Raw genomic sequence first — 14,846 nt, 5'->3', positions numbered from 1 at the left:
CCATCCTTAAGTAGAAGAACTGTAATTTAGGGAGTATATTTGAATGCAACATGATCACTCTAGTCACTAATGGTCTTGGTTTGTTATCACTGTTTCTCACAGCAGTGTATTGTACCCATTTTTCTTCCTCAGGTTCATTATGCACACAACTGTCTCTTCATACAGAGAAAAATTATACATACCAGAAAATATATAATGCAAATATTCATGCAGATTAAAATTTTATATCACAGTTATATCAGTAATATGTCTAACCTTTAACAAACGATGGTTAGCCTCCTTCAGTGTACTCTCCAGCTTATGTTTTTTGTCTGGGTTCAGTGATGCACTTCCAAGTGCTATTCCTCCAGTTTCATTTAATCGTTTCAGTATTCCCTTGTGGGGCGGCAGCTCTCCAGCCCTTAACTGGAACAGACAAATACAGCAGTTAAGATGAACTGTGGTAGGATTTTCAGCTCTCTTATCTTGACCCTTATTGATTTGTGTATCAGCCAAAGGAATAAACTCAATTCAAGACAAAATAACTGTTGCTTTCTGAATGTAGGAGGCTAAAATAAACCCCAAAAGAGACTGTATTGGTCAATCAAATCTAAAGGGAGTTCTACGTGACAAAATACAGGATTTCTCAGGATATTAATCGCTATTACTTTATAAATTGATGTCCAGACCTGGGCAGTCAATACTTCATGTATATCAATTTTAATAATCTTGTAATGTGGCATGGAGCAAGCATTGTTAAGAAGTGTTTTAATAATTCCAGGCTGTGAACAGTCATCCAGATGGTATGTGGTGAAAAGCCCTTCACTCCAGTTTAAGCTCTTAATTAAGAATATGCATATATGTTCACTGAAAACAAACAAACCCCTCAAAACAAACAAACAAGCCACAAAACCAAAAAACCAACCAACCAACCAAAAAAAACCCACCTAAAAAAATACCTCCAAAACAAACAAACAAACAAACAAACAAAACACCAAAAGGAAAGCCAAATGAAATGTAAGGCAGCATCAAAATGTACCATTTCTCAACCACATATGTTGTTACCGAAATTTTATATTGTCAAAGTAATTTAATAAGTAAGGTTAATGTTGCTTCAAGGCTTTTATTGTTCTGGGGTTTTTCCTTGTTTGTTCTTGATTATTAGCAAAAGAAGGTAAGTATGAAATGAGCCATGCTGCAAGGTAATGCATTATTATTTGCTCCATTAGGATGCTCCCTTTTGAGCAGCTCCAAAAGAAGATGGACTGTAAAAACAAGATACAAATAAGAGATGCTAACACCTTTAATTTTGGTTTATATATCCCTCGGAAATACTATATAGGAAATACTTGTTGTGTATGTGAAGAGTGGAGCCTTCCTGGTTCTAAACAATCTATTTAGTCTTTAAACCCTTAATCATTTCTGCAAACTGTAAGATGCATCTAACATCCCTTAAAAGTATTTCTTTGCCTTGGATCGTATATCTTCAACAACAAAGCTTCACATATTCCCTGACCAACTCAATGGCATCTGCTGTTAAACAGCAGGACAAATACACCACATGGTTGAGTCTCCATTTCCTGAAATGGTATTTATCCTGCTTTAATTTATGTAATTAAAAAGAAACTTGAGGATAGATTTTTACTAAATAATTCTTTAGGGTTTTGGGTTTTTTATAATTTTGTTGTGAGAAGGATAGAACAAACTGACAAGTTTTCTTCAGATTCTTTAATGCTCTATTTATCACTAGCTGAATTTATTTAACTTGGATTTACAAAAAGGATAACTAGGTCCTTATCCTCAAGAGAGGAAAGGAAAACCTTTAGGCATATATTCTATAAGTAATATGTATTTTCCAATTACAGTTTAATTTATTATTGTACAAGTCATTAAAAATCGTTATTCTACTGAATAGATTAAAAAAAACTAAACAGAGAAACTTCTGTTGAATATATTTATGAGCAGTATCAAACTCTAACATATTCCTGAAGATATTCCATCCCTTAAAAACAAATATTTAATATTCTGATGGATTTTTTTTAAATATTCTTAAAAATAAGTCACCTAGATGTTTAGTCTAGAAAATGTTGCAGCAGTATTTTAATGAGTTGACATTTATAATTATGCATGCAGTTCTGGATCCTCTTGTGAAATACTGAATACCATTTAATAAGTGAGAAGCTATAAAATGTTAACAAGACACCTATAGAGAAATGCTATACATATAAACCAGTCATGTTCTGAATTAAGAAATGAGGATGAAAAAGGTAATGATTAATCTCCTAGTTTCAGGATATTTTTGCTTCAGTAGATTTTTCATTACTCTTTTTTTTTTTTAGTATGATCAATATATATTTTTACCTGGGTTTTGAAATTCCCAGCCTTGATTTATCTAAAAAAGTGATATGAATGCTTTGTTTGATGTCAGAAACCATTTTGGAAAATAGTTTTTTATTTTCTTCGATGTAGAATTAATGAAGTAAGAAAATATGAAGAATAGAGCTTACAATACCTTTACTTTGCTCAGGCAGTCTCTCAACTGGTCTTCATTCCCTTTTTCAAGGGGAGTACAAATAATGCTGTCTGCTTCCTCTAACCATAAAATCAACTTGTTCAAATCCTCTTGAAATTCTGATAAAATATTCTTTTCTTCCTCTATCCTGTAATAAAAATGTGAAATTATTGTTTCTATAAATTTATTTTATATTGAAGTTCTTATCCATACTGAATTGTGACAGATAACTAATTCTTAGAATTTATACTAATTATTTTTAGAAGTGGGCCATAGATTTCTTCACATCAAAAAATATCAGGCAAACACCAACATCCTTTTAAGGTGGCATTAAATATATTTTAAAAGAAAAGATCAAGGCTTAATTTACAACACCACTAAATTCAGCTTCCAAATTACATATGACAGGTAGCAGTCAAGCACACCAGAAATAAAGCAGCTAATTATTCAGACTAAAATTCTGTTTGAAGTAACAGCAGGGAAGCCCAGTGTTGACAACTAAGAATTCTAGTATCAAGTGTTACCAAACTGAACCTGTAAAAACTGACACAGACTCACTTGGACATATTAAACAACAAGATATTTCAGTAACTATGCCATATAATTTTGTGTTAAGATTCACAAAATGTAGGTAAGGTTCGCAGTCGATAGTAGGAATAAGATGGGATCCACAACACTGAACTTCAGATGTCTACTCTTTATTTGTCTCCATCTACAACTCATCTGCTCATTTTCACTATGACTGTATAAAACATACTGAGGTGTGAACTTCTGTGCAAAAGCTTCTGAAGTTATCAGGAGATGCAGGCAAAAAATTTCAAGCGCAGCAGGGAAGAGCATTGGTAGAATGTGAATGTTTGAGATTAGCATTTGGAATGGGCCTCTCTAAGGAGAAAATTTATGTTTTGTATAAAATACCTGTAATTTATCTACCAAACTTATTCACACACTGAGAATTACCTGTATGGAAAGATTGAAGATTAAATACTTATCAAAATTAAACAACGAAACACAGATCTTGCAAGCTGGGATAATATTTTTATCATGCCAATTTCCTCCCATAGACAGCTGGCTCATGTAATGTCAGGACATTCACACTCACACAAAGGCCTGTAGATATTCATCTCTTCTGATGGGCCATAACTGGCCCAACTACATTGGTATGGCAGGCAGCTGTCCTGTTTCAGAAAGTGTCATAAACAACCAAAAATACACAAACTGCCCTCAGATACATTTCTGGAGCCTTCCACCAGAGAACTGTGCATGACCCACAGTGTTGCAGCAGAGAGTGTTTAACTGTCCCCTCCCCAGGAGAGGTACCTCGACATTCCCACTTGAATGTGAACATATTGAACTCCACGTTATGCCGGCTTCCCTCACCCCCAATGGATCAAGACTGAGATCATCACTTTGACCAATGGGCATCGAAATCACAACAATCAAATCTAGTCACAGGATCCACTGATGGACATTCCTTTCTTTCCTCTGCACTATCTACTTGTATCCTTTCTTTTTCTTTTTCTTTCTTTTCCTTATAAATTTTCTTAAGTGATATCTTTACACTTTGATATGGTTTCATTTATATAGATAATAACCAAAATGGCTACAAACCTCCTTCCCACTGCAATCAAATTAAAATAAACCTGCTGTGTACACATAGATAATTGGTCATTGAGTGTCATTTCACTCTAATCTGACTGAAGGGATCTACTGCTAACAAGAACCTCAGTTACTCTGCTTTCAGGAGTGGGTTGTAACAATATCCAACCTAAACCTTCCTTGGCCCAACTTGACCTCATTCTCTATTGTCCTATCCTTTGTCTCTGGGTGGAAGGGACCAACCCTCACCCCACTACAGCCTTATTTCAGGGAATTGTAGAGAGTTATAAGATCTCCTCTCAGCCTCCTTTACCACAGAGAAAGTATATTTTCAACAGATAAAAGCCAGTATTCATAACTACATTTAGAGCATGAAAATGCTGGTTTTAATTCATATATAAATTGAAAGCTTTGGCAAATTTGTGCTGCTCTCAACAGGATCTCAATATAGTTCTAGATCAAGTTTCTGGTTTAGATCTAGAATGGATTCTAAAACAGGAGATTTATTTGTTTTTGTTCTTAAAATAAATATTTTAATATTTACTAGACATATGAGCCCAACACTGGGGTTTTTTGTTGTTTGTTTTTTTTAAAGGTCAGAAGCAAGTTACTCTGCAATATCTGCCTACAGATTAAACAAACATAAGGCCCTAGTGCTAAATTGTTCTTTAGAGAAAAAAGTAAGAGATTATATTTACTGTGAAAACAATAAAATTCTCCAAAACTATTTACACTTATATATAAATTATGGATATACCCATATACACACACATATACACATTTATACAAACAAATACATGAGAAAATGAACATCATAAATAGCAAAAGAACCAACAGCCCTACTTTCTTTGGCTTGTCTTAGATTTTCTTATGGAATCATACATGAATATTTTCATGAGCTGTTTTTGCCCAGGATTTCTGGAAATATGACCAATATCAACAAAAAACACTGATGTTCCTCAATTTTAGGAATAATTCTTGTACTAATATGGCTATTTATTACAACTCTGGATCTCTTATGGAGTACTGTTATGCAGACAGAAATTCTGGACCTTTCCAATACATACAGATGTAAGGTTTGGTTGTACAGGTCATGCAAAAAAGAACTAACTTTACAGCATCACGCTTATTACACTGTTCTTCACTGAGAAGTGTTCATGTTCATGACTTGAGAGGTCATATGCTCTTCTCAAGCCAAAATAGGTCATCTAAAACCAGCTAATTAAAACATTTGTTTCTGTGAAAATGAGTCAGATGTTAATCTATGCAGAGATCCATAGCACTGCAACCACTAAAATGAAGAAAAAATAACTTCCTGTAATCCTGAAGGCAGAAGCACAACTTCAAATCTTTCTGAGGCAGTATATCTCCCTGCTCCAGTTATGGCAATCTGGGAATCAGGCATCCAGTGTTTCACCATAAACCACATAATAAAACCTCTGTCTCTCAACCTGACCAGATACCCCAGAATCCAAGCTCTCAGAAACAGCTTTCATTTTTTTCATTTCCTCTCGCTTCTACTCATTTGTGAAGTGCTCAGTGGAGGCATTATGTGATGGTACTCTGAGGATAAACCTGAGAAAGATCCAAGTTTAAATACGTTAATTCTGGCACAGAAAAGACATAGCATTCAACTCCACACACCCAAGAGCAAAATTATTGAGCTGCGTGGTATTTTGAATGAGAAATCAAAAATATTTCTTGTCTCCTAGAAGAGATAGCAATTGGCAAGATTCCTTTTCTATCTTAAGTACACTGTCAATTTTATCACCTTTATGAATTGAGCTGCAACTCTTAAAATATTAGAAGTTTTCCAAGTCGTGAAGGAAAGTTTTTTTTACTTTGATGACTAATTTAAATTCTGATTGGTAGGATAGGGATGTTTTTAACCTAAGACTTTCCAGGAATTCTTTCAGAGATGTTTTATGCATATATATATATATATGAAATACATATACATATATAGATATATATATACACACACATATTTCACATATTTCCTATAACTGTGTGTGTGATTCTCTGTGTGTGCATACACAGAAGGGTTTCAGAGTTCAGAAAAAAAAATTCCATAGATCTACTTCTTTATTCTAATCAGGAACAACATGCAGTAAAGGAATTCAAAGGTTCATTGCAATTAACAGGACATGCAGGTGTACCTTTTAATTTACTTTACCCTCTCTTCTTGACCTGCTAGAATGCTACTTCTATTATAAATAACATCCTGCAAGACAAGTGTCATATTATACAAGACACTAGAAGAGAGTGTTCTGTGTTAGCTGAACCAGTTAATTGAATTAAAAGTTTTAACTCAATGACTGATTACGCCATTTGAACAAACTGATTTCTATCATCATAATTACTTTTGGAACAACAGACACATGTAATTTCTAGATGTTTAAATTCATGGTGGCAACGAAAAATTAACAGTTACTTAGGGAGTATGGGCTTTCAAACATCCAAGCCTAAAAAAAGCTGGAGTAAGGAACACGACCCACCAGTCAACTCAGACAGGGACAGAGCAAGAGAAACCAGTTGGGAGAATGACTTGCTGGAGAAGCAGGTGACTGAGGAATAAGATACAATTCCAGCAGCTGGCCCTATGGAGACAAGTAAAGCAGAGGCCTTCAAGCTGTTATACACTACTGCCTTATCCTTACAAACCAACCTAAGTTCCCCAAAAAGCTTTTAAGCTCCTTCTCCATTGGCAAAAAGTTTATTTGATTAACTCTGAAATATAATCCATTTTGACTGATGGAAAATTCTCAAACTATAGCAGAGAAGCACAGGATTCATATTTCATCTTCTACACAACTGCTATTCTTAGGCACATTACTTTGTCTTTTCCATAGTAAAACATAGCAGATTTCTGTTTATATTTCTAAATTCATATGGCCCCTTCATCAACTACTCTGAATGCACATCTTTTTATAGGAATCTTACATACTTCCATAAGTAAATGTATCAATATTCAGTTTTTAATACTAAGTATAAAATTAATGGTTTTTTCCTAGTTGCATTTTGTGTAAATAATTGATAATTGATAATTGATAGATTAGGGATTAGTTTTCCTACCATTATTGAACTGAATCTATAACAAATTCTTATGGTATTCCACAAAAGCCCATGGAAAATTTTTCAAACTATCATTAATATTTAGTTATATTTATTAACTACTACACAAACATTCACAGCCTATTTCAGTAAGCTTGTATTTTCATGTGCAGTGTTGAGAAACCACGAAAAAAGTGAAATATGTTTTGCAGGTCAAGTATTTTCTCCATAGTCAACAATGTGATAGCAACACCATAGCAACCCGTAAATAGTTAGTGAAACACATCAGGTGTTTGGAGTTTGTAATTGCACGTGAGTAATGTCGGATTTATTTGGGAGGTGTCAGCTATAGAAAGAAAATATACAATCATAGGATTAGGACAGGTCTGCTCTTGTGACACATATTCCCATCTGTGCGTCCAGTATTATTTTGGTGCCTTTTCAGTTTTTAACATTCAGCTGTCAATTCTGTATTTATTGAATGTCTAAGATTAGCAATTAATGTGTTTAGTAGCTGCTACTGAGAATATAAGAGGCCATCAAAATGGTAAAAAAAAATAAAGACAATATTTGCTGAAAAAAATTACTTTTCATTCTTTCTCTTAAGAATGGATAAATATGCTCCATTAAGGAATTTTAAATAAGTGAAATTAAAATAGCACATAAACTTTAGAAAATATATTTACATGTAAATACCAAACAGTAAGAAGTTTAGCTAAACTATTTGTAAACACAATACAAATTTATGCCAGTAATTCTTTTCTACTGATTCATTATAAGAAATCTGAACAGTCAAAAAGTAAAATTCAGAAAAATTCAATATGTAGCTAATTATGTGCTGGAAAGAAAAAATATATTTATTGACATAACTGTCATATAATCTCTTCATCCTAAACCAGTTTTTGAATTGCAACTAGAAGCTAATCACAGCCTTCAATATGCTGAGTGTTCAAGTAAAGGAAAACAATCACTTGCAGCTAGTGTGTCATGGAAGAAAAAGAATATTGTATGAAAAATATTAAAAAGTATATTTACTTTATAACAATTAATTTTTATTTAGAATAGAAAGTTTGTATTTTTGTATTCAGGAAAGTACTTGGAAGTATTCTGGTAAACAGCCTTTGTTCTGTCATTCTTCCCATAATTACTTCAAATTCGCATGGGTAGAGATCTGAACAGGCAGTCTACAGGTTCAAACTCATTAAAAGTGTAAATGTATTTGCAGCTAAAATAATGAAAAATTCTCTTCCATTCAACTGAACCCAATTTTAACAAATGTCAGATCATGATGAATAAAATACCCCAAACTGATTACTTCTGAAATGTTGAAGGAATCTATTTCCTGGGCATCTGTTTTCAAAAATCACACAAGAAAGTTTTAGCAAAAGTGAAAAATAAAAAGACCAACCAATACTACTGTTATAAGTCTTTCAAGAGCCTCATTTATGAGCCATCCCCTTCTCAAGCTCCTATGTGAGATGTTGCTTCTCCTCCTATGTAGCTTCCCTTGGCTACCCCTGCCTGGGCCAGGTGCTCCTGAAAGAGCAGCACCAAGCGGCAGCCACAGCCCTGGGGCTTGCTGAACACTGTGGCCCTAGTGGCAAGCCACCACATCCCTAAATCATCCAAAACTCAGATGTCCCAGTGGCATGTCTCAGAGCAGACACAGCATGATGTGGCCTGACGTGTGTCAGGGGATGAAAGGACAGAGCAAACTTCTGTTGGAGACACAGACACTTTGTATTTCCCCTCTTTTGTCTGGGCTTAGTAGAATCTATTCAAAGGGCCTTTGTGGCTTCCAGTGGTCTCCAAAGTCTCTATTTCAGAGTAACAATGTACTAGAGTACAAACCCCAACTTTTCCAACACATGTCTTTTGTAGCAAAATGTTAACAAAAACTCAATTAAATTCCCAATTTGCTAACTACCAGTGTATCAGACTTTCAATCAAGTTCCACTTTATTCAACTACCCAGTCTATTTCAAAGTTTTCAGTAAGATAAAATGACTAGATGTGCTAAAATTATGTTCTCATCTAATTCTTAGCTGGATGGATTAGACTGCAAGATACAGAAACTTTAAACACTAAATTCAAACTTCTACAGCTTTGAAAGTTCTTTGATAAAGGCAAGTGGAAGATAACATCCCACACAAACATAACTCAAGCATAACCTCTTGATCTTCAGTACCAAAGAAAGGAGATTCAAAGTCAATTTTAAGTCTGTGCTTTGCTTAGGATCAGCATTTGACCTTTTAAAACTGAAAACCAGCTCCTTTTTACTGAAGAGCAATACAGGTTCCTCAATTTGTTCTGAGATCTAGTTTGTTTTCTTGCCTGTTTTTAATTAAGTTGACCTTTCACAGTCCAAATAATTCTTATTCATTAAAACTGCCAGTCTGTTACTGAGATTAATGTTAGCATCTAGTGAATCTATGATCAGTTTCAGTAATTTATAGAATATCAGGGTTTTGATATGGTTTAAAATTCTTATTATTCAGGTAGTTTATTATTTATTCCAAATTATTTATGAAAACTATGTGTACATTCATGCACCTTCTAAAAATATCTGTATCACTTTCTGTTACTCCTGTAATTGCTTCCTTCCTCCCTTCAGCTCCTACTGATTTTTGAATTCAGATTGAAAAATACGTCTAGAATGGACTGTCAAAGCCCCGCACAAAGGTTCAATGCTTCATGTAAAACTGTGCAGGATTATGAAAATCAATTTCTTTCATCTTGATAAGCAAATAGCCAAAACAGAGCTTACAATATATAAAGTTTCCTTGCCAAATAATGCTTAGCAGCATTACACTTGAATCTGAAATCACTAACATATTTCATTTCTAGAATCCATTCAATTGCTAATTTCTTGCCACTTTATCTTGAGATCTGCTGAGCAAAAAAAATGTAATAGGAAACAAAGTTTCAGTTGATCACTACTCTGAGCTACTGAGAATTAACTTTAAAGCAGAGCATAATGTATTTACTACAAAGAATAAAACTTGAAACCTATTAAAAGTTTAGAGTCAGTTTTCTTTTCTGATTTACATAAGGTTCTAAATGTTAATATCTATTTTTTCTTTAAATTATTATATGAAAATGCATTATACTAAATCTGCTCTTCCTTTAGTATCATCTTTGTTCAATATGGTTTTAAAATGTGCTCCCATTTTCTCATTCTCAAACTTGACTTAAAAAATCTTAGAATCTCCTTCGTAATAATAACATTCTTTTAACTATGAAAATTTAATTTTTAGGAAACACAGACAAAAATAAAGGGACTATAAAAACTTATGTGAGTCACAATATAAGCATTCTGACTTCGCAGGTGCTTTTTTTTTTAATAGTCTATTAAAGCTATTCTGAAAAAGAGAAATCAAAATATGTCAATTGACCCTCATTTATTCTAATTTATAGTCTACTGATATACTTAAATTAATCTGACATAGTACCACCACATGCATTGGGCAATACCATGACTATATTAGCACTTTGGACTGTAAGTAGAGGCCACTTCCTTCAACTTATGTTTGTCTCATGCTTTGCTTTTAAGGATAAATTAAAGTATTTTGGATGATATGGGTTTCAAGTCTCAAAAAGGGAGAATCTGACCATATCCAAAACCAAATGAGGACAAATAATGAAAAACTAAAAGATGTCAAAGCATAAGAGTTATGCAAATCCCATGACACCATGGCTAAATACTGTGCAGCTGATAAGCCTATGGTCCTTTCATGCCCAGGTTCATCAATAGTTGAGACTTGCTTATACCATAGCACTTTTTCCTGTCAAGTAGGCTTCTTTCCTTTGAAAATCCACTCTAGAAGAGTGAAAAGAAGAAAACAAAACAAAACACCACATGTGTGGTGGCAGAAGCTAGGGTAGGATGTGTTTCCAAGACCTGAGAGGAAAAGCATTCCCTGGCTCTGACACAGCCAAGACTGGGAGGTGAACACAAGCATTCTCATGCACGTAAAGTACACCAGGAACATTTATATCAGTTTAACACAACACTATCTGTATTCCTCCTGGTGCAATGCTATTATTCATGCAAAGTTCACTAACTGAGGTCTCTGCAATCATTTTCCTCTAAATTACACAAGCTGTCATTCCAGAGGAAAACAAACCAATTGGTCAACATACTAAACAGATCAAAAGGAGGAATGCATGTGTAACTGTTTAATAAAGAACCTTCATCTAGAGAGCATAACTGGATTCTTCCCGCTTAACAAACCCTAGGCTTCCTTAAAACATAGAATGTGTCAAGAAATTCCATGTAATATTCTAACACCGCATTGAGCCAAAGGAACATTCAGTCAGACATTTCTACTGATAAATGAAGGGATGAAGAACAACAATCAGAACAGGAACATATTTTATATCCTCAGACAAAGCTCAACCACCAATCTCTTTCCTGTGTGTTGCCAAAGAAGATTACAGGGCTGTTAAAAAGATGTGTTATTGTTTTGTAAGTGTTTGCACTTACATAACAAGTTAATGCTTAGAAACACAGATGGGTTTCCAATGTACAAAAGCACAGCTTTTTATGTGACAAATAAAAGACAAGGACTCCCTTGTGTAACAAATAACAGTACCATCAACACCTGGAAATACAGAAGAAAGAATTATTTAAAGCAACTCTGAAGCTTCTGACAGCTGTAGATAACTTGTTGCATCTATTTCTTTTAACACAGAATCATTTTGGTTGGAAGATACCTTCAGGATTATTCAGTCCCACTCCCATCCCTAAACCATGTCCCTAAGTGATACATCTACATGTCTTTTAAATAAATTTAAATACTGGGAAACCTGATAGCACTTTTTAGTACCTAAAGGAGAGCTACAGGAAGGCTGGAAAGTGACTTTTCCCATGGACCTGTAGTGATAGGACATGGGAGAATTGCCTTAAGATAAAAGAATGTTTAGATTAGATATCAAGAAGAAATTATTTGCTCCTGAATTGTGAGGCACTGATAACAGGTTGTCCAGAGAGATTGTGGAGTTCAAATCACTGGAATTTTTCAAAGGCAGGCTGGATGAGGCTCTGTAGAAGGTTCACTGTCTAAGTTAAGGGGGTTGGAGCTCAATAAACTTTAAGTTCCCTTCCAACCTTAACCATTCTATGGTGACTCGATCACTTTCTTGGGCAGCCTGATCCAACGACAGACAACATGTTCCAAAAACATTAATCATTATTAGAGTCAGTAAAACCCTTCCAGGACACTCCCTTATGATGCCAATAAATATTTTCACAGCTTTTATGCCCCCATGGCTCTGGACAGAAAAATGATAAGTGACACATCAAAAGTAAAAAAAAAAACTTGTTCACTACCAGATCTTCCAGTACATCTCCAGCACTCATTAATGTATCTGTATTAGGAATATTCTGGGATTTTAAAAAAAAATGCATGAAGAAAGCTTTACCTGTATTTTCTACTGTATTTTAAAGCAGAATGGCATATCCAGTTAGGCCTACAGTCTAGGTTAAGAACATTTTCTTTAATAAAACCTATGTTGACATCAACTTTTTTCTTTTTTCTTTTTTTTTTTTTTTAATTGGAAATTCTCTTTTTAAAGGTATAAAACTATTTTTGTATTATCTGTAACTTAAACACTCTTTCTCTGACTGCATGAGAAAAACAAGTTGATCTAAAAGTGATCATAAATAATATTAAATTGATAAATCCATTTTTTTAATCCAGGCTATGAAATACAGATATTAATGGTATTGATTTTGATAGATGAACTAGATTAGGATTACCTGTATAAATCAATGAAGGCAATCTTAGTATTACAGAGATGAGCTTTAATGACATGCAATCAAACAGAAAGATTATAAACCAGTTGTAAATTCCGTAGTGTTCTACTTTAAAATTGAGCAGTTATGTATACTTGTTTGGTTTGTTTAAACATTAGAAGTTAAGAGATAAAAATATGAAGTATGGAAGGGGGTGGTGGTCACTGACAGGAGTAGGTAGAAAATAATTAAACAAATTATAGTGCATGAACAATTTATAGGACATAAAATTTAATTCCTGATATTTCTTTTATACTTAAAAACTCTAGATTGTTGAGAGCTCCTTAGGAATTTCAAGCCAGAATAAAATCTAAAATAACTAAAAATAATTTCACAATACTTTTATCCTTTTTTAACCTACCTCTTCTTTTTCTCTACCAGCTGTCTGCAGATCTCCTTCCACCAGTTATTCAAACTTTCCAGTTGTTCCTTCAGCACTTTGGCATCTGCTGTTGATGACTGCCCAATAATCTCTTCACCAGTTGCATTCAATGTTTTGACAACAGTTTGCTGCTGCCCAATGCCATCCTGAAGCTCCTGCAAAATACCCAACACATTCACATCTTCATAAGTTAAGCATGAAAAAAAATGCTTCATCACACTTGCCAGATGGAAAGAAGTGAAAGTTTTTGCTCTCCTCTGAATTCCAAATGAAAAATTCAAGATGAGTAGACATAAAGAGATCTCATCATTTTGTAACAAGTACTTTTCAGTACATCTCTACAGCCTTTTATCCTCTTCTGTATTGCTGTCTAATACAGAGCATTACAGTAATTATCTGCACATTAATTAATAAGTAAAACTTGTGAACAAATGCACTTCTACACATCCAAAGGTATATATCACATTTAGAGCCTACAAAGCATTGTAAGATTTAAACTGCAAAATCTGCGAAGCTTCTATTAGCTATAAACTCAAACAAGCAATGTCAGGAAAGCAGAGACTGTAAAACTGATTCCATTAAAGAACACCTTCTTCTAAAATTGTGAGAAGCCTAAAAAATTATGGGGTTTTTTTGTTTGGCTTTGATTGGTTGGTTTGTTGTTTTTTTGTTTTGCTTTGGGTTGTTTTTGGCTTTTTTTTGCAGGAGATGTTGGGTTTTTTTGGTGTTGATTTTAGGTTTGGTTTGGAGTTTGGTGTTTTTTGGTTGTTTTGGTTCTTTTTTTATTCTTTTAAACAGGACTGGGGGAATTACACTTCTAAGAAGTATTGCTGTGTTTCTACTTACACACAGAATAAAAATATTACCAAATGATAACCAATATGGGCCATTCTCAAGTTTTACTAAATGCATTGGGATACTTTTTCTACATCTTTTATGATAAAATAATTTTTCCTGCAGTATTCCTGTAGCCATCTTACCTCATGTTTAAAAACAACACTATTCTGAATCTGCAGCTTAGATTGCAACACTGTATGCCTGTTGAAGCAAGTTATACTTATAAATAATCAATATTTTCGTATTTTTACTCATCAGTAGAGCATGAGTATTTTTCCCTTGAATTCCTCAGAATGTACAAGCAAAAAAGTGTAAAATAATTTTCAACAGTTGACTGCTAAAATAAACAAAAACAACTGAAATAACATCAACAGTCTACACTGTGATATTCATACTTATGACAGATTTTCACAACTTCAGGAAGTGTGTCTCAATCCTATCTACATACAAAGGCTTTCAAGTAAAATGGTGAATCTCATTTTTTCTGGAGGAAACCAAATACTTTAGTATATCATACTCCAGAACAAAATCATGTTTGTTTTCTCTTTCTAAATGCACAGCATAAATTGCAGAGCAAGTCAGTAAATCTGTGTACTAACATTAAATAAAATTTGTCCATGAAACAGTCACAACTGGCAGGATACAACTTTCCAGGAATGTAAAAAATGAACATAACTACCCCTTATG

At 33.9% G+C, this 14,846-nt stretch overlaps 1 protein-coding gene across 10 annotated transcripts in view; it reads right to left on the bottom strand.

The window, feature by feature from the left end:
* The window catches only part of DMD (dystrophin), a gene marked incomplete at its 5' end in the record, with an annotated part of 1,168,120 nt that overhangs the window by 378,067 nt on the left and 775,207 nt on the right, over positions 1–14,846 (bottom strand). For all 10 annotated transcript variants that reach the window (XM_083855614.1, XM_083855615.1, XM_083855618.1 and 7 more), the window contains 3 exons: positions 256–405; positions 2,492–2,639; positions 13,302–13,477. In XM_083855614.1, the coding sequence (XP_083711740.1) occupies positions 256–405; positions 2,492–2,639; positions 13,302–13,477 (474 nt within the window). The remainder of the gene's footprint in view (positions 1–255; positions 406–2,491; positions 2,640–13,301; positions 13,478–14,846) is intronic.

The sequence above is a fragment of the Zosterops lateralis genome, assembly GCF_965231275.1.
Source record: "Zosterops lateralis genome assembly, chromosome: 2".
NCBI classification, from domain to species: domain Eukaryota; kingdom Metazoa; phylum Chordata; class Aves; order Passeriformes; family Zosteropidae; genus Zosterops; species Zosterops lateralis.
Note: the sequence above shows the minus strand (reverse complement) of the source record. Positions and strands in the feature narration are given on the sequence as shown.